The sequence below is a fragment of the Lepisma saccharinum genome, chromosome 18, assembly GCF_977018435.1.
Source record: "Lepisma saccharinum chromosome 18, izLepSacc3.1, whole genome shotgun sequence".
Lineage (NCBI taxonomy): Eukaryota > Metazoa > Arthropoda > Insecta > Zygentoma > Lepismatidae > Lepisma > Lepisma saccharinum.
Genome location: NC_139246.1, coordinates 25,327,173 through 25,354,868, shown reverse-complemented (window position 1 = coordinate 25,354,868; position 27,696 = coordinate 25,327,173). Strand labels below are relative to the sequence as shown.

At 38.3% G+C, this 27,696-nt stretch overlaps 1 protein-coding gene across 2 annotated transcripts in view; it reads right to left on the bottom strand.

Moving 5' to 3' along the window:
• LOC146002485 (small G protein signaling modulator 1-like) overlaps window positions 1–27,696 on the bottom strand; it is a 408,832-nt gene that overhangs the window by 367,536 nt on the left and 13,600 nt on the right. For both annotated transcript variants that reach the window (XM_083140359.1, XM_083140360.1), the window contains exon 2: window positions 10,972–11,015. In XM_083140359.1, coding sequence (XP_082996485.1) covers window positions 10,972–11,015 — 44 coding nt within the window. The remainder of the gene's footprint in view (window positions 1–10,971; window positions 11,016–27,696) is intronic.

Here is a 27,696-nt window from a genome sequence, read left to right as displayed (position 1 = left end):
AACTGTCAATAGGCATAATTGTGTGTACTGGACTGAAGATAATCCCCACATTACTGTTGAAAAGGCTGTGAATTTGCCTGGTGTAAATGTGTGGTGTGGTTTGTCTCCTAGGGGACTCATTGGTCCTTTCCGTTTTGAAGGTAATGTAACTGGAGAAAAGTACCTAACAATGCTTGCTGATTCCATTTTCCCTGCCATTCGTGCAATGTACGGTAATGACAGGTTTTATTACCAACAAGATGGCGCCCCGCCGCACTATCATAGGGATGTGCGAGCATACGTGGATCAAAATGTACCAGGCCAGTGGATAGGACGCAGGGGACCAATCGAGTTTCATGCACGCTCTCCAGACCTTTCGCCGCTCGATTTTTTCTTATGGAGCACAGTAAAAGATGAGGTGTACCGTCGTAAACCACGAAACCTGGGGACACTTTGGGATGAGATTCAAGCGGTGTGTGGAGAAATCCCATTGGACACTTTGGTGCGAAGTACGGAATCAGTTGTAACTCGTACTCAGAAATGTATCGAAGCTGAAGGCCATCATTTTGAACATTTACTTTAACCACCATTTGGAACATTCAGTTTGACCAGAAAGTACACTTATTTTTCAAATTGGACTGTAGCCTTCCTTTTCCCAGAAATTTAACCTTGTAGGTTGGAAAATAAATTTTCTATGACAGTTCAAAGTGTGTATACATTTTTTTGACGCACCAGGTATAATTTCATTTTAGCCACAATAATGTGTGTTAATTATTGCATGAACACCATACATTCAAATTTAAGCAATTGCTTTTAGGGAACAACAATTTTTGGGGAAAATGTGCCTTCCTTGCCTCCCTGGAAAAAAATACCTTCCTTGCCCCTCCCTGGAAAAAAATCCTGCGGACGTCCATGTATACATTGGATATATTTTCTCAGCATCCCTCTTCTTCCTCTCCCCATTCTCTCTTTATCCCTCCCTCCTCTCTCGGGCACTACAGCCTTTGGGAACCACTTGGCACTACAGCCTTTGGGAAACACTTGGCACTACAGCCTTTGGGAACCACTCTCATATCCTCAGCTTTTACAAGTTCTTTCACCAAATCTTCAGAGTGAAACAGACCGGAGAATACTGTTTACAACTCCAGTTTCCACAGTATACCAGAGACCGTAGCTGGAGTTCTGGCCGAGCCTAGATTTCTCGTTAAGTTTCCACGATGCAATCAAAAATTCTTGTCTCATCTGGGTGCGAAGTCCTAATTGGATTCTTTTGATAAGCAAGATGAAAAAAACAAACTTTTGAAAGGTTTCTACCGTTTCCAAATACAAGGTCGAGCTCTTGAGAGATAAGAAAACCCACATCTCGTAAAGATCTGGAATTTAATCTCAAGATACCTTCCCACACTTCCACTACGCGGAGGGATTTCATCTTAAAGATAATCTCGTCAACAGTAAACCTTGAGCTTTAAGCGCGTTACAGCACAACTTCGCACTCTCTGCCTCTTTTTCCTTCTCCTTAGAAGATGAAACGCGAAAACATGTAATTTTCATTCCTGTAATGAGACCAACCCCCCCTCATCCTTCGAGACGCATCGCTCCACCCAAGCTGATATGATTACACGCCGTTATGCAAAAATCGCGCGAGAAAACCCGTTGCCATGGCGCGCTTCATTTCCCGCGTTTTTTTCGTTTCCGCCATTATCTTCCTTGTTCTCACAGGGGGCAAGAAGAAAGGCTTTCTCCTTCTAACTATATCGCACCTCGCTCCTTGGAGGAATGCGATAGCTTAGAAGGCCACGTTGCCACAAAATATAAACATATGAGGATAATATTTCACCCGTCTCGTAGCGTGGGTCACAAGAGAAAGTTTAAACACGCAGGCTTGACGCTACGCGCTAATGTTCTACTAGCGAAATAAGCATGATGAACAGCTCATGCATCAACATGATGGTGCGAGTCTAGCCATTTTAATCCCATACTCCCCGAGTGTACAATTCAAGGATTGTTTAATGGCGCGAAGCCTCCATTACAGTCGAAATAAATCAAACAGAAACACTGCTGCCATCTGTGAATGCAAAAAGCAAGGCTACTTGCTCATACAAGCCCATTATTTCACTTGCAAACGAATACTTTTTGCTTTAATGTATTTTTACATTTACAAGTACCAAAGAACTGTGGAAATGTTAATTCCAAGATATAAGGTGCAGTGGTGAGTTTTTAACAGGGTCTATTGGCTCGAGCCCCCTAAATATCCACGATTCCAAAAATTATTCTACTTATCTCTTGAGGGTGGATTCTTATGCACTTAAAATGTCAAAATGTGCAACAAAATATCGAATCTAGCAAAATTGTCGTGAAACGTTACACCGCCTGGAGTCATTATTAAGGTAAACGTGTTATATGTTATTATTAAGGCCCGGGACTTTATGTTATAAAACTGTAAAATATGTATGTAATTATGTCATATAAATTGGAAAATATGTCATGAAAAATTAAAAATATGTCAGAAAAATGCAGAAGTATTTCCAGTAAAGCCAAAAATTTGCACAAGAGGACTCTCGAATTTCTCCCATACCAGATAGAGTAGAGTAGGGGCTGTAATGTACCGAATGTTATTTTTACTTTTGACTAGTGGCGTCTCGTCCTTTGGGGCTTCCGGGGCTTAGCCCCCAAAAGAAAAACAGACGTATTCACGTAATTATCAATCACCATAACGCATAACTATCACACAGTCTTTTAAAAGGCGATTTTTACCCACGTAAATTCATCGTCTGTTGCAATGGATACGACAGCGCTCCTAGCGGCATTGATGTCAATTATCGTTTTCCGGGCACGTCGCAAAGGAAGGCGTGGCCTACATCCACCTAAGCTACAGTGAAGGTCACGTGCTAGCAGAGAGAGAGGGGGAGAGTCCAATGGATTTGAGTGCTGATTCGGGGCTAATTCCTTCGCGTCGCGTTCGATCTCGCGTGTTGTTCTGTAGTGTTTTGGTGGCTTTCATTCGCGATGTTTGAGTGAGTTTGGCAGGGTTGATGTTCGAACACAAATTGATGAAGGACATAGGCTGTCAATTACAAGACACAATGAATTTGTCCGGAAAAATAGGCATATATTAAATAGAAATATCGATTGCTTAAAATTCTGTGGTAGACATGAACTTGCTGTATGAGGACATAATGAAAGAGAACAATCTTTAAACAGAGGCATCCTCCCAGATTTATTATCCCTTCATAGAAGAGGGAAAACTAAAGAGGGAACTTCGTGTTCTTTATTGTAGTGAAGAGTTGAAAAACATAAACTCTATCAGTATATTGCATTCATTTTTTATTTAAAATTATTTAGAGGGTACCTTTTCAGAAACAGTAAAAATGACAAACATAGTTTTAATAACTCCAGTGGCAACAGCTGAATCTGAACGATGTTTCAGCACATTGAAGCGTATTAAAACCTGCTTAAGAAATGCAATGGGACAAGACAGACCAAATGCCTTGGCACTTGCTTACAATAGAGAAAGAATACATTTCAAACATAGAAGGCTTCAACGAAAAAGTAATAACAAAATTTGCTGAGCAGAAGAACAGGAGTCAACGTAATCATGTGAATTGTCATTATATTTTAAATTCTTTAAAAAAATAAGTCCAGTTTTGTAGTTCAGAAGAAGATAAATACCCGTTTTTTTGTAATTCATGTAATTTGTCATTACATTTTAAATTCTTTCAAAAAAAGTAAGTCCAGTTTTGTAGTCTAGAAGAAAAAAATACCTATTTTTTGTAATTCATGTGAATTGTCATTATATTTTTAATTCTTTAAAAAATAAGCCCCGGCCAAATTTGAGGCCACGAGACGCCACTGCTTTTGACTGATTTTTGTGAAAAGCGAAAAAGGCAAAGAAATGAGAACGAAACTTTTTTACTTCCCGTGCAACAATGAAAGAGAACATTTTTCCTCAATAATGTTTGCATGGTTATCAATTGTCAGCAGGATAAAAAAAGTGGGGTATTATTGTTCTGTACTAAAAAAAGACGGCACCTTTCTTCCTATCATATCCCTTTTAGCATATCCTGCCATCGATAATACGAACTATCCGTTGTGCTAAAGCTACGAAGAAAAAATTATGAAGTAACCGATTATGTGCGAGAGAATTACGAAATTATACAGAAATATGTTGTAAAAACGCGAAATTGGTGAAATATGTCAAAATATGCTTTGTCAAGTTTGTCTATTTCGGCTGATTTTCATCAGATATGTAAAGATCTCACCCCAATATCAGATCCAAAGTCAAATGAAAAATATGTTATCAAATGAAAAATATGTTATCAAATGAAAAATATGTTATCAAATAAAAAATATGTTATAACATAAAGTCAAAGGCCCTAGATGTTAAAGCCCAAGTTAGAAACACAATAAGACTTTGAAATTATATAACTCTACTTGAAATCGAAATTTGCTTATTACGAGTAGTAATATTTAGTGTAAATTTTTAGTTTTGAATACTTAGAATGTTTTAATAACAAAACTCTATCATACCAACCATGCCAACAGTTTTCAATAGAGGTGGTAACTTCAAAGATTATCAATTCCTTCTAAAAATTGAAACGAGACCTGAGAATGAGTGAGAATGAGTGAGAATGAGAATGAGTGGGAATGAGAGAAAGAGGAGGCAGGCTTCCTGATTCACAAGACGAGACAGTCAACCACCGTGGCGGAATGGTTAGCGCAGCGCGCTACGACGCCAGGGGTCCATGGTTCGAATTCAGACCTTGGCATGGCTGTTCTTCGTGAGTGTCCTTTCGTCAATTTCATGATATCATCATTCATCCTCATCTTCGCGATTAGCCAAAAGTGGCAGAAAATCGAAGTAAAATAAACCAAATAAATCAATGAAACAAAAGAGAGGAGACAATGTGAGTTCATCAAGTGATTTTCCTCACCTTCTAATGAGTGTAAACCACATCACATCCCCAACTGGCATAAAGGAACGCAAGGTTGCCAACTAGCATTCAAGCAGAGTTGCCATATCTCATCTTATTTTTATCGCAGTAACTTAAGTCCTGAATACTTTTGAATTTACCTCGTATATAATACCTAGTTCTTTTAAGGATTGTATTGCCCCAAAATAGCTATTCAAATACGGAAAACATTTTTAGTGTAGCACTTAACTCACATTCCTTCAGGCAAATGCCAGTAATAGAGGATACTTCAGCTCTTCAGATCGGATTTTATATTTTTTTGATCCTTCTTTTCTGAACCAAGCAGGGAAAAATATTCCACATATTCATCGTTGTCGACAAAACTTTTTCGTACTTCAAATATTTGCGAGCTCGATTCATAAGATCGGATATGGAAAAGCGGATTGAAATATCTTCTCCCCCAGCCAAGTTTTGCTTCAGTGATCCGCAATTTCTTCCCGTACGTGGGAGTTCTGTGAAAGAAGGATGGGGGGGGGGAGTCGAAAAAGGGGGACAACCAGCTTGGCGTCTGTGAAGCCCACGCATGTTGGACAGTCGCCCGACGTTCGGCACAATTGTAGACGATATCCATTTTTCTTTGTGCACGGGTATCGATCTGAAAGGGAACGTTTCTCGCAAAGGGAAAAAAGAAGGCTTAGGTGGGATCATGCTTGGGCATTGCCTTGCCACGTATCTTTCTCAGATAGCATCGTTTAGAAGGCTTTGATGTGTGTGTCTGTGTTCGGAAGGGTGAAATTCCGCGTTTATTGCTACTAGAGGGAATGTTTTATTTTCAGTCCACTGACTCTTATTGCAGTCCAATAGAATATCCATATATATTCTGGTTATTGTACGTCATTGATCTACATCTTGGGTTAGTCGCGACGATGAGGATGAACTCGTGGACTGGGTGTTGGGACAAACACAGTGACTTGAGCTCCCCCGATTTCGTCGAACGTTACGCACACCAGTCCGCTACAGGGGTCTGCGAATAGTGTGTGTGTCTGCGAGTGCACAGGTACAGTCAGCAGCAAAAAAAAGTGTGACACCTACATCCTGAAATTTTTCTTCACTTGATCTGGAGACAATGATTACAGAAAAAGATACTTTTTCCCTCATGCGAAACTGTCACAAACTTGGGAAATATTTGACCTAGAATGTCCCTTCTTATGCCCAGCATTTAACGTTATTACATTGTGCCCTACCGCTAAATCCCCCAGTGGTCCCGAGCTCGCAGGCATGTAGCCAGAATTTTATTTCGGAGGGGGCTATCTCTTATCAGCACTGGCGACGCCGGAAATATTTCTAGAGGGGATCAGGCCATAGATACAACTTCATTAGTACAAATAATATTGACAATAGTAATTATTGGTATTTTACAATAATAACTGTTATTGCAAATATACCAATTTCAATCCAAATTTATTGTTATTAATACATAAATGGAGATACTTTTGTTACTCAATCCACCGTATCAGTGAATATCTAACACAATTGTTGAACATTATTTTTTTTATATTTTGCACAGTTAGTGTACTGAAAATTATAGTAATTGTATTTTGTTATTAAATTTTACACAATCGTTCAAAAAAAGGCTTTAACAGTTAGTGGTAAATTTTACTCAAAGTTTATATTCTGTGACCTCTCACAAATAAAACTAGAAGTCCTGAAAGCTGTGGAGTCATTTATTCTTTGAATTAAATGGTAGAATATAAAAATATAACTTGGTTCCTCTATTATACACTTAAAGTTTTTCGATGTAATGCCGTTTTTATTATGGTTATAACTTTATTTCTGTTATTAACAATAAAATAACATTTAAATTAGATATTTGTAGGATTTATGGGGGCTTCAGCCCCCTTAGCCCTCTCCCTAGCTACGTGCCTGCGTGTTCGATACCAGGTGGAGGCACATAGCTGTTTACATCCCACTTTAAACAGTAGGCCCAAGCCAGATTAGCCTACCTGTGCATAAAGTGGACTTAAAAACTCATTTTTCTTTCATCTATTAAGGAAAACTTGATTTTTGGTAATTACTGTTGTGGCATGTCGGATATCGGATACTAAGCTTCGTACCTTAAACCTCGTGATGACCGAGCTATAACATCGCCCCCGGTGCATATCCAGTTGGCATGGCAAACAGTAAAGCCCAACAGAGAGCAGAGTGACGTCATCCGGTTGACAGTTCGCGGGATCAGCAGGTGTTTGGTTGCATAACCACGGTTCATTCAACCTCCGTCTCGTTGCTACCTGTCTACCGGTCTTTGTTCTCCGGATTTGCGAGGGCGTCTTAATTGTTTCTGCTTTTCACCTGGTGCGAAAGCTGATAACGGTTTCAATTCAAGCCACTGAACGGTTTGATCACGTTTTCATGGAGGTTAAGGCAGGAGTTTTGCCATGTGGTGTGCGAGAGGACTATTCAGAATCGCTCACACCAAGAAGGAGAAAAAATAATGTGTCACAAAGAAAGAAACAGAAGAGGAAGGAAAGAGAAACGAAGAAATAAAGGAGACAGAAAGAAAGAAAGGGAAAGGAAGTAGGAAACGAGGAGAAACGATAAAGATGAACAGAAAGGAAGAAATAAATTAAGAAAGAAAGAGTTGAAAGGAACGAGAAACAACGGAAGAGATTATGAAAGAAAAACAGAGAAACGAAGAAAGATAGAAACAGAAGAAAAAATAGAGAGTGTAGAAGAGAGAAACAAAGAGACAAAGATAGAGGAGCAGAGGAAAAAGAAAGAGAATTAGGATAAGAAAGAGAGAGAAACAGGAAGTAAAGAGAGAAGAAAAGAAAGCGAAGGAAGAAACATAAGAAGAAGGAAAGAGAAACGAATAAATAAAGGAGAGAAGGAAGCAGGAAAAGAGAAGAAGCGATAAAGATAAACAGAGAAAGAAAGAGTCGAGAAGGAACGAGAAACAAAACAATAGATAATTGAACAGATACGGAGAAAGGAAGAAAGATAGAAACAGAAGAAGAAAGAGAGAAGGGAGGGAAGAGACACAGAGACAAAGATAGAGAAACAGAAGAAGAAAAAGAAAGAAGGAGAAACAGGTAAGGAAAGAAAGAAACAGAGAAAGGTGAAAGGAAAAGATAGAAGAAGAATAAAGGAAGAGAAAGAGGAATGGGAAGGGTTTAAGAAAGAAAAATAGAGGAAGAAAGAAACAGAATGAAGTAAAGAAAGAGAAGGGAGAAACATAAGAAGAAAAATGAAAAACGAAGAAAAGAACCGGTGAGAAACTGGAAAGAGAAACAAAGTGAGGAAGAAACAAAGAGAAACAGCGAAAGAAGTAAAGAAAGAGAGGGAGAAAGAAAAAATAAGAGTAAAAAAGGTGCGAAGTAAAGAGAAACAAACGGATAAAGGAATATAATCAGAAGAAGGAGAAAGAAGATGAAGAGCAGAAGAAGGAGAAAGAAGATGAAGAGAATAGAAACAAAGGAAGAAATACCGAAAGAAAAACAGAGGAAGACAGAAAGAGAAACAGAATAAGAGAAGATGGAAGAAAACAGTAGGGATGAAAGAGAGAGAAATATATTTTGCACCTTGGATACTAGTGCAAGAAAAATAACAGGTATCTTGCTTCCAAATGTCATGTGGGTACATCTGTTGGGGAAAAGAATCTTGTGGTTGAATATATCGGAGTTTTGCATAATATGGAAATAGACCTAGGTGTAGTAATCACGTAGAATCTCTCATGAGAAATCTACATTTTCAGTGTTGTATGTGTGGCTGACTAAATTGGATTTTGTTACCTACGGTTAGTTGTGGTTCCTATTTGCATTTCAAACCGCGCTATGCTAACACGAGGTTTTGTCTCGGGGCCAATTGCCAAGTGTGTAGGCAGGCACGTAGCCAAGGAAAGGGCTCTAGGGGCTGAAGCCCTCCCGAAATCCTACAAATTTCTAATTTAAATAGCGTACAGTGGTAATAAATTTTACTTCCTTAGCAGAATCAAACATCTTGTATTATTATTAGTTGTAATATACTGAGAAATTCATCTTCAAGAATTCTACCATCCACTTTTTCACGCTTAGATGGCGGCTACTGATAACGGATGATCCCCCCCCCCAAAAAAATTCTGGTTACGATCCTGTGTGGGGGGATAAGAAAGAATCTTCACAACAGATTTGGATTTGTGGGAAATTTATCGACGTGGCAGTTCTAAAACAGTTCTAAAATACTGACTGTTGTGGTTGCTTGTAAAATATCGTTGTTTGCAGAAGCCTGTATTTTGGCAAATTAAAGAAGTCCAATTTTTACTTCGAAATCGAATAAGAAAGTGATGCAACTTTTTCTTCTCAGCTACCGAAGAAATAACAAGTTTTCAAAAACATATTTTGAGAAATATGATCACTTTAATTTAAGTAAATTGGTAATCATTAGACCCCGGATTTGTATGCAATATCAAAGTACAAAATATGTAACAATAATTTATAAAATATGTATCTAAATATGTATTGTCAAAAGCATATGTAGTATCAGAGAATATGTAACATTGATAATCATCGAATATCCAAGCAATTTCAAAAATTCTTCTAGATATTTATTTTATTTGAACATATTCAACATAATTTTAAAAAAACATATTAAAATTTGTTTCAAATTTATAAACTAAGTAAATCACAGCAACGTGTACATATTAAAGAAACCAATATTGTCAACTATTAATTACTTTTCACATCACAAATTATTGTAAAATATGTAAATGTAGGGACAGATTCAAGAAGAATTCATGCATACAGGACTTTCTCATGTTTTGTTAAGAGTGAACTCTAGCATCTTTCGATAAATAAAGTTTCCGTATTTGGGAGGGGGGGGGGGTCCTCAGCCTGTCTTTCAACTTGGCAGTCAATTTAAGCTGACCGTAAGCACTACGCATCTCTATGATTACAAAATCATGAGCTACAAATTTTCATCATGTTTCAGCGATCGTAAATATAGGGAAGAGGCCCAAGATAGGAAAACAATACCGACATATGTTTTTTTATGTAAATTAGCAAATTTGCAAAATAAGTAATATCCTGGCAAATATGTATAAATACGTATGTAACATGAAACTTATGCAAACTCGTACACTCGTGTCAGTTATATAATTCGTTCTAGAAAGGTGTTGAGTGTCAGTTTCCAGAAAGCCCCGCACTACATTGGCTAAATGGCTGAACTCCACCCTGGCCCGAATTATCCTAAATGCGTCGGTTCCCGCATGGTGTCTGGTTAAGTAATAGACGCACAAAGACGATATATACATACATTTAATGTCTATAATACACATATACGAAGGACTATACAATAACTAAACAATATACACGAAGGACAGTCTATTCGGCTGTAGAATGTGTCTACAGCGCACTTGTAACAGCGCGCGTGTGACACGGTTATTCTGACGACGAGACTCTGATGACGACTGTTCTTTTTCTCGTGGCAACGCCCAAGCTAAGCGCCTAGCTCAACTCTCGGGACGTTCCCGAATTTACTTGTGGGTGTAAGTTCCCGTAATCAAGTATGCGGGAGGTTCCGCAGTTTCTTACTCCCACACACTTCACACATGAATAACTCACACATATACACAAAAATGGAAAACAAGATAAAAACACTAATTATATACATTGTTCACCGAACAAAAGGAATATAATATGTAATTACATTCAAATCCGGGCTCTAGTAATAATTGATTTATCCACGTATACACACCCCAAAATGCCCATGTTAAACCCCTAAAATATTTCAAGAAGGCTTACGCTGTAGTTATTCTTGGTGGCAAATATACCATATGCCCTAACGAATTGAAAATTGTGGAAAACACCTGACAATAATCACCAACGACATTCTTGATTACATAACAAACCCCCCCCCAAAAAAAAAGTCAAATTTGTGATATACAACACAATCTTGTTACTGAAATAGAACGTAATAAAATTTTCAAAATAAATCTCACTAGAAAAGGCTGGCGCATATAAATCTGGAAACATATGTCGAAGTTTTTACCTTTACAAGTTAAGTACATTTTTTAAAAAAGAAATATTCCAAAATTTAAATAATTACTTACCTCCTTCTTCACATTTCTTATCAGCTTCTCCTTAAAATCTTGATCTGAAAAAGAAATAGAAACATAACTTCAGCGGTCACACATTTATTTATTTACCTATTTATTTATTTATTTAGTGATTTGCCTGCAACAGAGGAAAAAATCTCCAATCACAGGAAAGTTTACACATGCATACGTTTATATTTAAATAATGAACATATAACAATATACGAGTTGGTTTGAGTTGGTGTTTTAAGTCGACTTTATGCACAGTAAGGCTAATCGGGACTGGACCTACAGTTTAAAGTGGGATCCGAACCACTTGTGCCTCCACCGGGTATCGAACCCGGGACCCCTTGATTACAAGGCAATGACGCTACCACTGCGCCATGGGGGAGGCCCTAACAATATACGAGTACATACATAAAGTCATACCCCCACACACACGCACACAAACGTTGTTTATATACATAAGATAATAAAGTAAAGTAAGTACGAGGGATGATCGGAAAAAAAGGTTACAAAGCATATAACTTTTGTTTTATTCACTGTAACGTAACGAAAATTTATGTGTAAATTAATAACATGTTTGTCTTGTTGCGAGTTTGAGGACTTCGGATTCTGACCATGTATACCCGAGAAGCGGACATTTAAAATGGTGACTCGTCTAGAAAATTGGGCAAGAGAAGAAGTGAGGGCAGTGGTGCGGTTCCTATGGGCCAAAAACACTACACCTGCTGACATTCATAGGCAGATTGTGAAGGTGTATGGGGAGGGGACAATTTCAAGGCAACATGTAGCGAAGTGGTGTCGCGCCTTCAAAGAAGGACGGACCAGTATTGTTAATGACAACCTTGGACACAGCGGTAGGTCCAGTACCTCAACCAATGACGTGAACTGTGCTCTTGTGGATGAGTGTATTCGTGAGGACAGAAGAAGAACATTACGCTCAATATCAGCTGAGCTGGGACTACCATTTGGTTGGCTGGCCACCATTATCTGACATGTGATGATGTCAAAAGAGCTGACTCACGGTGGCTACGAGAACTTGACGTGGATTTCTATGCAACCGGTATGGAAAACCTCATCTACCGTTGTGACAAGTGCTTGAACAAAAAAGGTGATTACATCGAGGACTAGTGTTGAGTGCCCTCCATCATCAGGTGTGTTGATCTTCCAGCTATATCTAACACATACGCCATAATAGGCTTTGTAACCTTTTTTTCGATCATCCCTCGTATATACAATTGTAGGAATGGAACATATATCCATCCATATACACATAGGCCTATATAATTTATTAATTACCCAGAACATAACCTTGACATTCCACATAAACACTGTCATCAAAAAGCGTAGAAATGCAGTGTCTCGGTTTGGATGTAACAGGGTGTCCCACGAACGGCGCAACTGGGAATTTAGAGTGGCGTTACCTTGTAACCAAAACCTGTACATACATAAGTCATACACCAAATGTTAGCCCTGTCCAAGTAGATATTTTTAAATATAGAAACAACAAACGGGGTGCAGTGTTGTTCAAACAGTGTTGCCAAATGTAAGTGAAGGTGTAAATTTATTTTTCCACAAAGCATGGAAAATTGCATGTCAAACATTAGTACGGAAATTTGGACGTCAATTTCCACCTTGGGTAGGTGGACTATTTCGCCATCTATAGTTCAGAGAAGAAAACCGATCGTTTTCGCGTATAGCCAATCCTGAAATGCCTCGTAAAGGCGTACCGGTCCAAATGGGTGTTTTAAAAAAAATATGAGGTACAGTGGCAACACTGTTGATGTTTGAAGGCAACAAAAGGTGTGTTTAGTGATGGTCTATGACATGGAAATACTGGAAACAGGAAAAAAAGAAAATGAAAATTTAGTGATGGTCTAGGACATGGAAATACTGGAAACAGGAAAAAAAGAAAATGAAAATTTAGTGATGGTCTATGACATGGAAATACTGGAAACAGGAAAAAAAGAAAATGAAAATTTAGTGATGGTCTAGGACATGGAAATACTGGAAACAGGAAAAAAAGAAAATGAAAATTTAGTGATGGTCTAAGACATGGAAATACTGGAAACAGGAAAAAAAGAAAATGAAAATTTAGTGATGGTCTATGACATGGAAATACTGGAAACAGGAAAAAAAGAAAATGAAAATTTAGTGATGGTCTAGGACATGGAAATACTGGAAACAGGAAAAAAAGAAAATGAAAATTTTCTTTTTTTCCTGTTTCCAGTATTTCCATGTCATAGACCATCACTAAACACACCTTTTGTTGCCTTCCAACATCAACAGTGTTGCCACTGTACCTCATATTTTTTTAAAAAACACCCATTTGGACCGGTACGCCTTTACGAGGCATTTCAGGATTGGCTATACGCGAAAACGATCGGTTTTCTTCTCTGAACTATAGATGGCGAAATAGTCCACCTACCCAAGGTGGAAAAAAACCTAGTTCACTACTACTTAAATGTAAGGAACAACATTAAATTTTCTGAAAACAGTCACCTTGTGAAGGACAAGGCTTGGTTGAATGGCGTTTTTTTTCTTGTGGATAAAACAGGCCGGATATCTCTTGTTCTGATGGCAAAATAACTGATTATGAAGGATTTGGTCGCTTATCTATCCTATTGGATCATTCGCGACAATGAGATAATGTCAGATGAGCGAGTGAATACATGCAAGTGTCTGCGACTTAGGCACGACGGTGCCGAGATGACACCTGAAGAATGAGGAAATCGCTCTAAAAAATTGTTATGTACAAAACTTAGTTTGCGAGCCTGTATCAAACTAATCAGAAGCAGGAGCGTAGCCACTGGGTGGGCGAAGGTGGGATCTAGCCCACAGCGACATAATCTTAGCCGTCCATCGTACCACACAGCCTACATGAGGAATTATCAGGATCATTTAGACAAAAATCACGCAGAGTCTGTGAGAACAAGAAAACAGAGGTAGCAAGAGTGGTAGATAGTGGTAGAACACAATATACGAGTTTGAAGTGAACACCATTTTGTTCACTGCTCTAAAACATGTTTACAAAGGTAAAACAGCAATTTTGGATCAAAATGCATGTGGCCGGTGGCAAAAATGCACGAGAATGTCGTCAAGACTTGCATGAAGCCTTTTGCAACAATACTTGGCCGTATCTGATGGTTGCACAATGGTCACAATATGGGGAACCCAGCATGATGCAATTTTCCTCATGTTCTCACTGACACATCCCAACCTCCTCAAGAAATGCACTTGCCCATTGTGCAACTATCAGATATGGCGCCTAGGTATTGTTGCAACAGGCTTCATGCAAGTCCTGATGACACTCTCTTGCATTTTTATCACGGGTCACCTGGATTTTGATCCAAAACCGATGTTTTATCTTTGTAAACATGTTTTATGGCAGTACACAAAATGGTGTTCATTTCAACTTTGTACACACACAACAGCACTCGCTGCAACGAGCACTTTTGGTACTCCACACATCGACAGTGGTGATAGTACATGCAGTGTTATCACCTCTTCCTGACAGTGTTGCCACTTCTAAATTTACAACCCACATAGGAAAGGAGAAGAATAGAAAAAACAAGGGAAAAAAGATAAAGAAACAGATAAAGAAAGAGGAAGATGGGAAGATATAAATATAATGAAACTGTGGATGAAAAAGGGGAGAGCGATTGAAAAATAAGATCGAGAAGCACATTAAGAAAGAGAGACAGAGAAAAATAAAGAGAAGAAGAAAGGAACAAAGAGAAAAGGAACAAAGAGAAACAGGAAAAGAGAAGGAAATAATCTTAGTAGCCATAACGATCTAAGGAAAGCCCACCGGAAGATAGTTTGTCAACCCCTGAGTCCAGTCTAAAGAGCATCTCTGGCGACTGAAGCACACAGTTATTATATAGGTTCAAATGTTAAAACATTGTCCCATTCAACTTCTTTACCTTCAATTAAAAACAAGCAGGAGCCACGTTAAAATCAGTAAAAAGAAACGATGTATCATCTTACAACCAAAAAAAAAATGTATGTAATCTGCAAAAACCTGGAACTGTAGTTTAGCATCCTTAAGAACCGGTGTCCTATAAACTCTAAATTTTAATTCCAATTTAAATTATTTCGTCTACCAATGAAAATATATTAAAACCTTAGATCAGTATAAAATAGGAGAAGTAATCTTGCAATTAAATTTGTGGCTGATATTTTGACTGGCCCAATATTATTGTGAAATTGAGTCTAAAAATAGAACCATATTACAGATTGATTGATTTGATGTTTTAAGTCCGCTTTAGGCACAGTAAGGCTAATCGGGACTGGACCTACAGTTTAAAGTCGAACCCGAACCACTATGTGCCTCTACCGGGTATCGAACCCGGGACCCCTTGATTACAAGGCGACGACGATACCACTACGCCATCGGGAAGGCGGTTTTAAATTACAGAACGATATCATAAAATGGTAAGAAATCATTATTACATAATATAATTACTTTATACAATGTTGCTAAGAATAATAGGATTTGTTGGTATATTGCTGGGATCAGATTATTTCAAATCTTGATACCTCTCTTGCCATGAACATTTCGTATTTTATTTTTGTGTTTATTTTGTTGTTCATTATCTTCTTCTACTTTCTGGTATTTGATTATGAGTGTGTTTATATATAAGTGTTGTAATTTGGAATTTTCTGAGTGTAGCACTGTAAATAATGTTTTAAAATATATAAATTAACGATTATTCGTTTGTTGGCCGAAGGACCGAGTTGTCCCTCGCTAGAAGCGGCTCTGAATGCAAATAATGCAATCCACTATTATATAACCTTCAACTACTTGCTTTTTCAAACCTCCCTGTCTACTTGGAATTGAGGGATCCCGTGTTCGATTCCAGGTAGATACACACTTCATTGGTTCAAGTTATTTACTTGAATTATTTGTTTCAAACCCACTTTATGTACCGATAGGCTAATAGGTGCTGGACCTACAGTGAAGAGTGGGATCCGAACTACTGTGCAATATGCCTCCACCGGCTATCAAACCCACGACCCCTTGTTACAGTGCGACGACGTTACCACTTGGTCATCGAGGAGTCCCACTTCATTGGTTGTCCCTATTGGTCTAGCTGATCATTAAGGGGACTTAAGTTCTTCTTTTAGTGTAAAGACCACGCTTTACATTCATATAATGCTACAGGCAAAATCACTCCAATTTAATTCTAACGTTACATTCTTTCATATTAGGTGATCCTCTCAATATGTCATGACTTGCTCAGAAAGGAACATTTACAATTTGTACATTTAATGTTTAATTGGAAAAACCGATATCTGGCTGCCAAAGCTGAAAATAATTTGTTTATCATGGTATTCATTAATTCAACGCTTTGCCATTCTACGCTATCAAATCTCAAACAAGTTTCAGTTTTCCCGGTTGTTCTATTCGCGTTATCTACTTGACAACGTCAAAAGAATATTGGCACAGACAGCGTTTGATGTTAAATCATAAAGTTATTGTAATTAAAACGAGAATCGATAAAAAAAACTATTAAAAATCGCTGATTGTGTGCGTAGCAGTAAAAGACAACGCTGGCCTGAATCCCCTTTCACGGATCGGAGGCCAATATTCGCTGGGAAAGAAGAAAAAGAAGAAACGCCGACGCTATTTAGTAGCATGTGAGGCGAGGGAGTTTCGCTTGGGACCGCAATTTCCTTTACGCCAGATAAACAGGAAATCGAGTAATTATGCGAGAATCGACCGGCAAGGCAGAGGGTGTATATTTAATTATTTTTTTTAACCCGGAAGATTAACTTCGCAACGGGAAGCAGAGGAGTTTTACCGTTTTAATTGAGAAATTTGTTTTTCTGTTGCGCCAGGAGTGAAAATGTAACTAGCAGCGCCACGAGCGGGAGAAACTGACATGCGAAAGAAGAGTGTGGAGAAATGGACGTTTTAAGGAAGAGAGGAACAAAGATGTCTGGTGAAAGAGAGTAAGGAAGAGAAAGGGAGGGGAATAAGGAAAAGAAGAGAGAATGGGGTAAGAAAACGAAATAGAAAAGGAGAAACAAAGACGTAGAGATATAGCGAGAAATAAAGAAACATAAAAACAGAAAGAATGAGAGAAAAAGCGACAGAAGACAAGAAATAAAAAGGAGGAATAGGACATAGAATGAAGAAAAAGATAAAGAGGGAAGGAACATAAACGATGGTCGATAGGAAAGAAATTCTGAAAACAGGAAGAAGAAAGCGCAAGAAAGATAAAAAATATGAACAAAGAAGAGAGAAAGGTACAAATAAAAAAGAGAATAAGTAGAAAATTAGGTCGGGTCAAGCAAACCCCTGCCCCCTTCTCCTTGACCATCAGTGGTCCTCCACTAAACATTAAAAAAAATACTCTTCTCTTATTTTGTGTCACTTTTCTGCTAATGGCAACGGTAAGTCTATCATTGGATGAAACTGATGCAGGTACGCGGACGATGGAATGTCAAAGTGCAGGCCGGAATCTTCTGTGGTGAGATTGTAAGTAGATTACTCAACGCGCATGGCCACCGAGGAATCTAAAAGTAAAAATAAATCGAAAGTTTACATAATCATGAACACTCTCTTCGATATCTGAGAACGGTGGTACACTCACGTAGTACTCTGGCAATTTCTTTCTTTATACAGCATATTTGCAGAAGATGCAATTCAACATACAGGGTGGCTCACAAAGTCACTTAACACCCTCGGTACAAGGCCACTGCAGTGTGCAACGTGGAAATGGTGATGACCAATCGTTGCCAGGCCAAGGGGGAACCACATTGACGCCACCCGCGCTGTCAGCGGCCATCTTGATGTCCGCCATCTTGAATTCAACTTCAGAATTTTAAATGGGAAGGAAGTGATATGAAATATCAAATCAGGATAGAATTTCAGGAGAAATGCAATGCTGAAGGTTTTTTCGACGTATCTTTAACCAGTAAAAAGTTATGACTGAATTCCTGTACCAATTTGCTCCTTTTCGAGATGTTACAAAAATGCCTTAAAATTTGTTCACATGCCATTGCACACGATTTTAATCGGATACATCCATGAAGAGCTGTGCATTATGAATGGTTGTCGCGAACAATTACAGTGTGACGCTTCCATTAAATGAAAAGTCCTTCACAGTGACAAGGCTAATGTTATAAGGAAGTTAATAAACAGTATATTCGATGCTTTTTATCTGATAACCCATTTTCGACAGATCAAAGCTGAATGGTTAGTGCTGGTAAGTTAATGGTGTGTCGTACTGTGTGGAACACGATTGGTTAGTCAATTTTTCATCAACGGAACCTTAAATACTTAGGGCTACTTGGATTTGTTAAATAAATAGGTTTTTTCATCCTTGCTTATGAAAGAAGGTACTTTTTACAGAGTTTTCTTTCAATAGGGAGGAACACCAGAACACTACGGAAACGTTGTGAAGCAGTTTATGTCCAAAGTTATTTTATCAGATGACAAGGGTCGCATATTCTGTTTATGAACTTCCTTATGAACATAAACATTAGCCTTGTCACTGTGAAGGACTTTTAATTCGATGGAAGCGTCACACTGTAAATTGTTCGCGACAACCATTCACAATGCGCAGCTCTTTGTGTATGTATCCAATTAAAATCGTGTGCAATGGCATGCGAACTTCTCTCCCTAGACATCACTTTGATCTCGATGTATTACTGATGCACTAAATAAATTTTAAGGCATTTTTGTAACACCTCGAAAAGGAGCAAATTGGTACAAGAATTCAGTCATAACTTTTTACTGGTTAAAAATATGTCGAAAAAAACTTCACCATTGCATTTCTCGTGACATTCTAGCCTGATTTGATATATCATATCACCCCCTTCCCATTTAAAATTCTGAAGTTGAATTCAAGATGGCGGACATCAAGATGGCCGCCGACCGCGCGGGTGGCGTCAATGTGGTCCCCCCTTGGCCTGATAACGATTGGTCATCACCATTTCCATGTTGCGCGCTGCAGTGGCCTTGTATCGGGGGTGTTGTGATTTTTTGAGCCACCCTGTACAATGTATCAATATACGCTGTGTAAAACACAACTTATTACTAACTCCGTTGACCGTACTACCAAGATTATGAATTTCTTGTAGCAACTGAAACGAGACCTGAGACTGAGAATGAGTGAAAATGAGAAGAAAAAGAGAAGCTTGTGATCCAGAATCACAAGACGAGACAATGTTAGTTTGGCAAAGTGATTTTACTTCATCTTCAAATGAATGTAAAACCACATCACATCCCCAACTGACATAAAGGAATTCAAGGTTGCCAACTAGCAACTAGCAGAGTTGCCATATCTGATAATTGCAGTACCTCGGGTCCTGAATATTTTTGAATTTATCTCGTATATAAGATACACTGGGGCACATTTAAACACTACATAGTTTATTGATTAATTTCATAGTCCAAGCTGTTTTTAATAGAAAAAATAAACTAAAGCAGTCTTCCAGTATATGTGAACATTTTTGCACACAAAAATAAGTTATTATTAAAGTTAAATGCATTAAACAAAACATCGGTAATATGTTCAGATCTGGCTCACACAGGGGGACATATCTCGTCCTCCCCAAGTGCCGACATAAAAAAAATAAACAAAAGAAGAAGAAAATCTGATGTTATTTAGTAGCATGTGAGAGATAGTTTCGCTTTGGAGCGAAATTTCCTTTACGCAGGAAATCGAGTAATTATGCTAACAACCACTAAGCCTTCAATGAACGTAGTCAATGAACGTAGAACATAACAATTAACATAAATGTATGTGGATTGGTTTCAAAGTTTTAGTAACAGCTTCAAAATTCCTTTTCCATACGTATTATACACTTGGATAGGCTAATTATGATGTGAATGTGAATATGGCAGTTTGTAAAATTCCAAAATATAAAAGCCCATACAAATTCGGAAGAAAGGTTTTTAAGCGTTTTTTCGACCACTGCGAACTGCCATACGTAACAACAATCATCGGAAAAAACAAGTTTTCTTTTAATTTTTATGTTTGATTACAGTTTATTACGTACTTTACGTTTTTTGCTCGTAATTTACGTGTCATGTAGAAAACCTTTTTTGACGCGTAATTCCACAACCCTGGGTGCAAAGCGCTACGACGCCAGAGGTCCCGGGTTCGAATCGAACCCGGCATGGGCATGAGTGTTCCTTGGGAGTATTCCTTCATCAAATTCATCATATCATTACTCATTCTCATCTTCTCGACTAGCCAAAAGTGGCATAAATGTGATTTAGCCAAAAGTGGCATAAATGTGAAGTAAAATAAACTAAACCAATCAAATGCAATGCTTCCGTAAGAGAGTACCGTCTCCTATAAAAAATGCTATAACATTTTTGGAGGCATTTACGTAAACATTCATGCTAGCAGAAATGCATCCTTCTATACTCTCATCCGGGAATCTCTGGAGTACGCGAACGAAAACAAGTATCTGCGCAAGTAGTGACTCGAGAGGGAACGGGATTGCGTGGAGGGGGAAAAGCGGATGCCGCTACTAGCCATTTGCAGGAAGGTGTTCTGCTTCGCTCCGCCCACTCGCTTCCTCCCCTTCTCTGCTATTATGCGCGACCTTGCTCCAGATATTCCCGGCATAAAGCGGGCCGTAGAGAAATAGAACAGGGTGGTTTCTCTAGGATCTTGATAAAATTCAAGCACAATTCCCGTTTTTCAAGGCGAACGTTCCAAAAATTCAAGCAAATGTTTTCTCGGTTCTACCTTACGTGTTACCTCCTCTTTCCACCCACATACACACAGACACAAGCACAAATATATTAACAATAAAAAGGGTCTGTGCAATTCCAATTTATCCAAAAATTCTGATTCAATTCAATTAAACGGTATATATATTTAAAATATTAAATTTAAGGTGAGGAGTTTACATTTGCCATTTCACATACTCAGACTCGAAACACATCTCAAACACAAGTCACAAATGTTGAGGGACATACTAATCTATGAAAAATTGTTAAATGTATAAGAATTTTAAACTCAAGTTTATCTATAAACTCTTTCAATAATCTACCGTTTTTCAGATAGAATGTTCTGCGAAGGACAAAGTAAACGGATTCAGAAAATTATTTTTCATTTCCATGCATCTTTCTTTTTCTTTCTCGATTGAAATGACACTTATTCAAATGTATGCGCTTATTTAGTACTTTTTATGTGTAAAATGTTTCTGAATTTGAAATATGTATTTATTTTTTAACTTAAGGCAAGCAACCTAACCACACTAACTGAGCGTTGTAAGTGGAAGAATCTTGAAACACTAACGGCGCTGTGAAACGAAAACGTTTGGGAACCCCTGCGTTAATAGTATTAATAAATATGTATAAATTGTTACGTGCCTGAACGGCCGAACCCAATGATAAACATAGGGAGAAACAGTTGGCGAAAATAACAATAGATGGCAGCGCGACTGAAAGCGGAAAGTAAATTTACTAATGAAATAAGAGGAGCCAGAAAGTGATTTAAATTAGACAAAACAAATGAAAGATAGTGAGTGAAGATTAAATCATTGTAAATATATAATAAGAAACATAACGTAATAGAGGAAATATAATGATTAACATAATACTCATGAACTATACATATAGGGGATTAAAGAAGTCAAGATGCCGATTCGAATCCGTATCTTTTCTTTCTGGCGAGAAGGAAACGTCTCGTTAGATTCTTTGGTTGTTCCCGTTGGTGGCGCTGGGGTTGCGCTAATTGGCTTTAGTCGCACTGGACCAAAGGTAGCGCAACTATATTAGCGATCCTTGATTGTCCTCTGGTCGTTATCTTGGTGGCGCTATATCAAGATTTTTCGACCCAAAATACCGGGTTTTCGTAAATGATTGTCGGGGTTTCCTCATTGTTGTAATCGATCTGGGTGAATGACAAGGTGAACACAAATGCACGATATTGTTGATAAACTTAACAAGATTTGTTCCTTATTTATTTCATAGACCTCTGTTCACCGATTCTGCCGCCAGGCGGCAGTTTTCCAAAATGGCGGATATTACTAGCGAGAAGGCGTTCTGTGTCCTTGAATATCACGCAACGAGGTCCGTTACAGTTGTGCGCGATATCGGAAAGATGCACCGTCAGACAATTCGATTAGAAGGTGGTATGCACAGTTCAAAGGAAAAGGTTGCATTTGCAAAGGCAAAAGCAGTGGTCGACCATCAGTGTCGGAACATGATGTGGAGCGAGTTCGTGAAACCTATCTACGGAGCCCGAAGAAATCGATTCCTGCTGGATCCAAGGAACTAAACATTCCGAAGGCAACATTATGGAGTGTTCTACGAAAACGCTTAAACATGAAACCATACCGCCTAAGTCTGCATCAAAAGCAAACACGTTACGACAGTCGTGTACGGGAAACGTTCGCCAGCGATATGCAAAATCTCATGGCTGACGATGACAATCTCATGGCTGACGATGACATTTTCATCGGGAATTTCGTTTCCACTGACGAGGCGACATTCCACCTAAGTGGAAAAGTAAACACAATGTGCGCATATGGGGAACGGAAAATCATCATCAGTTTGTTGAGTTGGTTCTGGACTCGCCTAAAGTGAATGTTTTTTGTGCTGTGTCACGAGAAAAGGTGCACGGTCCATTCTTCTTCATGGAAAAAACGGTTACGGTATTGACATTCCTAGATATGTGGAATGAGTGGCTATCCTCAAGTGGAAGAAGATTCTAACAACTTCATCATGCAATTGGATGGAGCCCAAACCTCACTTCCACAGTGAAGTGCGATCATTGCTCAACAGAAAATTACCACAACGTTGGATTTGGCGTAGTAATGATGATGAAAACCTTTCATCATGGCCACCTCGTTCACCTGACCTTTCCCCTTGCAATTTTTTCCTCTGTGGATACGTAAAAGATACCGTTTATCATTACCCACTACCATTGAGGAACTGAAAACACGCATAACGAATTCCATCAACAGTGTTACACGTGATATGCTATCCCGAGTGTGGCAAGAAATGGACTATCGCTTAGATATCTGCAGGATATCGCGAGGCGAGCACATGGAACATTTTTGACTTTGTCATAAAAACGTGGTGAGTTTTCTAACGTTTTGTAAAAAATTGCATGCATCTATATTTATTACGTAAAATAAAGTGCTTGTTTGTAACCCCGACAATCATTTACGAAAACCCTGTACATCAGAATCTTGATAGGTATATTTGGGCTTCATGCCAAAGAAAAGGGAAGAAAAAGTTAATCTTTCTTAGAAGAAAGAACAGGTTGATCTTTCTAAAGAAGAAGTAGTTAAGCCTTCCATAGAAGAAGAAGTTAATCTTTCGATAGAAGAAAATAAGAAGTAGTTGATCCTTCTACAGAAGAATAAAAGAAGTTAATCCTTCTATAGAAGAATTAGTTAATCCTTCTACAGAAGAATAGAAGAAAAAGTTATTCATTCTACAGAAGAAGTAGTCAATCCTTCCACAGAAGATTAGAAGAGGTAGTCAATCCTTCCACAGAAGATTAGAATAGGTAGTCAATCCTTCCACAGAAGAAGTAGTCAATCCTTCTACAGAAGAATAGAATAAGTAATTAAGCCTTCAATAGAAGAAGTTAATCCTTTTATAGAAGAAGTAGTTAAGTATTTCATAGAAGAAGAAGTTAACCACTGCATAGAAGAAGAAGTTAACCTTTCCAAAGAAGAAGTTAACCACTACACAGAAGAAAGAAAAAGAAGTTAACCTCTTTCCTAGAAGAAGATGATGATTTTGTATTGAGAATTTAAGCATATAATATTTGTAATTGTGAAGGTTTCAGAATATATATTCTCATCCTTATATCCATTGGCATATATCTCTACTTTCTGATTTACATTCCAAAGAAAAGAACCCATACCTTTCGAGATTAGCCGTGGTATACAGTGTCCACCCAAAAGGGAGGTGGCTTAAGTGTTTCTCACAACGTGAGGCATCAGGAAGGCATGTAGCAAAATTCAATGGGATTTGGATTAATAAAAGTTAATTACGTCTACAGAGAAAAATTCAAGTAGAATTCACCCATAATTTCCGGAGCCAATAATTCACGCATAATTCCCGATTTCAAGAATTCCCGGTGAGTAGCCACTCTTCAGAATAAAGAAAACATATATTTTGAGACATATGTATCGACTTGATACCATTCCTAGCCCTGATGCCGGAAGCGTGGCTCCAACTTGCTCCAGAATGCAGCGAATAGAAGAAGAAGAAACACAACGCTAAATCCTCCATCACTAGAAAACGCCTTGGAGAGAAATCTAGGGCACTTAATCCTCCGTCATTTACTGCAGCTTTAACAAAATTGTTCCAGCCTACAGACTAATTATTTCCATACGCATGATCTTTCCACCGTAGCAATGCTCATCGGTGTGTTCCTGCATAAATTGGATTTTCAGAAAAGAGAAAACGAGAGAAATCTTCAGGCTTGATATCGGGAGCCTCCTTAAGCTGTAATTGGATGGCGAGAGGGCCAATAAGAATGAGATTTAAGTTAATGAAGCCTCGATAATTTGTCTGGTGGGGTTGAAGGATGCATTCTCTCAAGGACGTGAAAGGTGCGAAAGGAGTCTACAACTTTGTTCTAAGGAGCGGGAGTGCTGGCAGGAGAGCCTCTTGAGAGGACTAAAGTGCTGACGGATTCGTTATAGGAATCCCAGACGAGTGATTTCTGAATGTATTTAGAAGCATCTTCAAGAGTCATTCATGGCTCTTTGGATTTCTTCGTGAAAGCCAGCTTCATCTCAGTCCTTAACTGAGGATCGAACAATCCTTCCACACTCAGTTCACGATACTGTATCACGTTAGGCCTGATACGAAAACTAACCTACTTATTGTTTGAAAAATTTCAACTCGTCTCTTCATCTGGGTATTGATTGAAGTCCACTTTATGAACATGTAGGTTAATCGGGACAGGGCGTAGAGTTTAAATTGGGATCCGAACAACTGTGTGCCTCCACAGGGTATCAGCGCGGAACCCCTTGACGTTACCACTGCGCCATCGGGAAGATAAACGTATTGATTGGATCACATAACCAGATGTCGCGCACACCTGATACAGTCCTCTGACACGACCAATGTTGCCAGTACACCTCGTAATTTCAAACAAACACTTTTTTATGAATATGTCATAATTAACCCCTATAAATCGTCTGTAATGCATAAAAAAGGTAAAATCTATAGCTCTTCTTTCAATTCGATGCATACCCACAGACACTGTCCATACACTTGGAAATTTTTTGAAAGCGACACCATAGCTGTCTTTTATTCATGTTTCTTTTCACAAAAACATGTTTACACCTTAGTATTTTTCTTCTTCATACTGAAAGGTCATGTCTAATGTTTCAAAAATATCCACATAGGTGAAGTTAATACCCAGTGAAAGGTTCATGTTTTATGTTTTGTGCAAACGTTACGTACGTTCAAAGTTTCGGTTGCGTGACTTTTCGGACACTCTGTATTTCAAAACTAAATCTTCTATACCGTTCCTTGCACCATTAGTTCATTAGAATTGAGAGAAGGAATTGGAATTGGAAAATAAATAAAAATGGTTATACACCTAATGATACAAATCGGTCATAATGTAAAATTATGTTAAACCGAGATTAGACGTTCCAACTGGGAAAAAAAAAAAAAAAATAGTAAATGATGCCAGAGATGTAAGAACCAAGCAATTAATACATTGATTGAATTAGATTATTTGACGTGGCTTTTCTGAAACTTTTGGCTGATTGCGACAATGAGTGACGGTATGATGCAATTAATGAATGGACATTCACAAAGAGCACCACTGCCCAGGCCGGAATTCGAACTGAGGACCCGTAACGTCACAGCGCTCTGTGTTAAGGTAAATAAAAGAACATAAAAAAAAAGAAAATATGAATTTGCTAACATGGGGAAATGAGAAAATATAGGAAAACAAGGTGAGAAGAAAGTATTGAATAATACGAAGAACAATGAAAGATATTTAGAAAGTAAAATGACACACTGGTGGGAATTAAAGAGTGGAATTTTTCTGAAGAAGTCACTACTCGAAAATGGAGGTTTCTAGCAAAATTCAGTTTCATCACTCCCTTCTTCTTCTTCATTTTCCGATTCAGATTCACTGTCACTGCTTTCAGAGGTCAGCAACTCGGGCTTCGCATTGGCGTAGTGTTAACGTCATCGCCTTGTAATCAAGGCACCCCAGGTTCGATACCCAGTGGAGGCACATTGCACAGTAGTTCGGATCCCACTTTAAATCGTAGATCCAGTCCCGATTACCCAATATGTGGACTTAAAACAAGTTCAACTCAATGTTCGCATCACGTAAATTTGGTTTCTAAGCTAGATTTCGGTTTTCTAATATGCACAAATACACTGTACAACAACAGACAACTTTTCTTACGTCTAATTTATATTCTTTCTCTTCTTCTTTTTCATCTTCTTCCTCTTCTGCTACTGTTTTTTTGCTTTTACTACTAGCATAATCTCACTTAACATGATTTTATGTTCTCAACGTCTGGGCGTACATATATGCCACCCGCAGTCGAATCCAGTCAAAGTAACACGAAGCGTGTATATACGCCTTTTGCACTGCAACAGAACACTTAAGGAGTTAAAGCAGTGCTTTCCAAAGTGTGGGCTGCGACGCCTTGGGGTGTCGTGGCTGGTTTACAGGGGCGCCGCGAAATGTTCTAATATTTTCACTGAAATGACATAATTGTTCCAAATATGTGTATATTTAGTACTTTTTACATATAAAATGTTTCTGAATTGAAATATGTGTTTATTTTTTAACTTATGGCAAGAAACCTAACCACACTAAACATTTTAAGTGTTAGATAGGCCTACATTCTGACTTGGGCGCCGGGTTTCGGAACCCCTGGGTTAAAGTAAATGAAGGTGACAAAAAATAACTTGTTAAAAACAAATTGATTAAAAAATTAAACAAGATAACAAGAGTCCAATCGTGATGGTAAGAGACCTGTAGGAAGACCAAGACGAAAATGGAGGGACAACGTTGAGATGGACCTAAAGGAAATCGGTAAGGATGGAAAAGAATATATAGATCTTGCTCAGGATAGGGACAGATGAAAGGCCGGTGTTGCTGCACCCATGAACCTTCGGCTTTAAGAAGGCTTGAGAGTTAGTTATAGTTAACAATTGTCCAGTCAAAAGACTTGAAATTGGTGATACACATTTGCAAGAAACATGTTAGCGAATGTTGACTTTACGCTCTTCATCCACATCACTGCGGTTTGATACAGCAATAGCCACGGACAAGAGTAAATGAATGAAGTACTAATGAAAATAATCAGCCACTATACCGGTACATGCTGACAAATCAACTCTCCATTTCCGCTTGTGGTTTACGCATTCGATTGGATGGATTGTCTTGCTGGCCTTACGTGGTCCAACGTCACGACATCTGTCACTGTTTTGTTCCAGGCGGAACGTGAAGAAAATTTCTGAAATTGAAATGTATGTGGCTTATTGGTTAAAATTTTGTTCCAAGTTATAAGTATGGCTACGCTTTTAATGACTTTCTTGCGTACGAATTATGTTTCTCAAACATAGAGAAATTAATGTTATGAAGAACTACTTAAATGAAGGTGGTTAGTTCGGAATTATCTATTTGGTAGAACACATTTTAACCATTTTCGGTCACATTTGATTTTTCAAAGTACTAATAAAGAATTCTCATTTACACTTAACACTTTTCGAAGTGTTTCGTTGACTGATTGATTAATTTGGTTTATTTT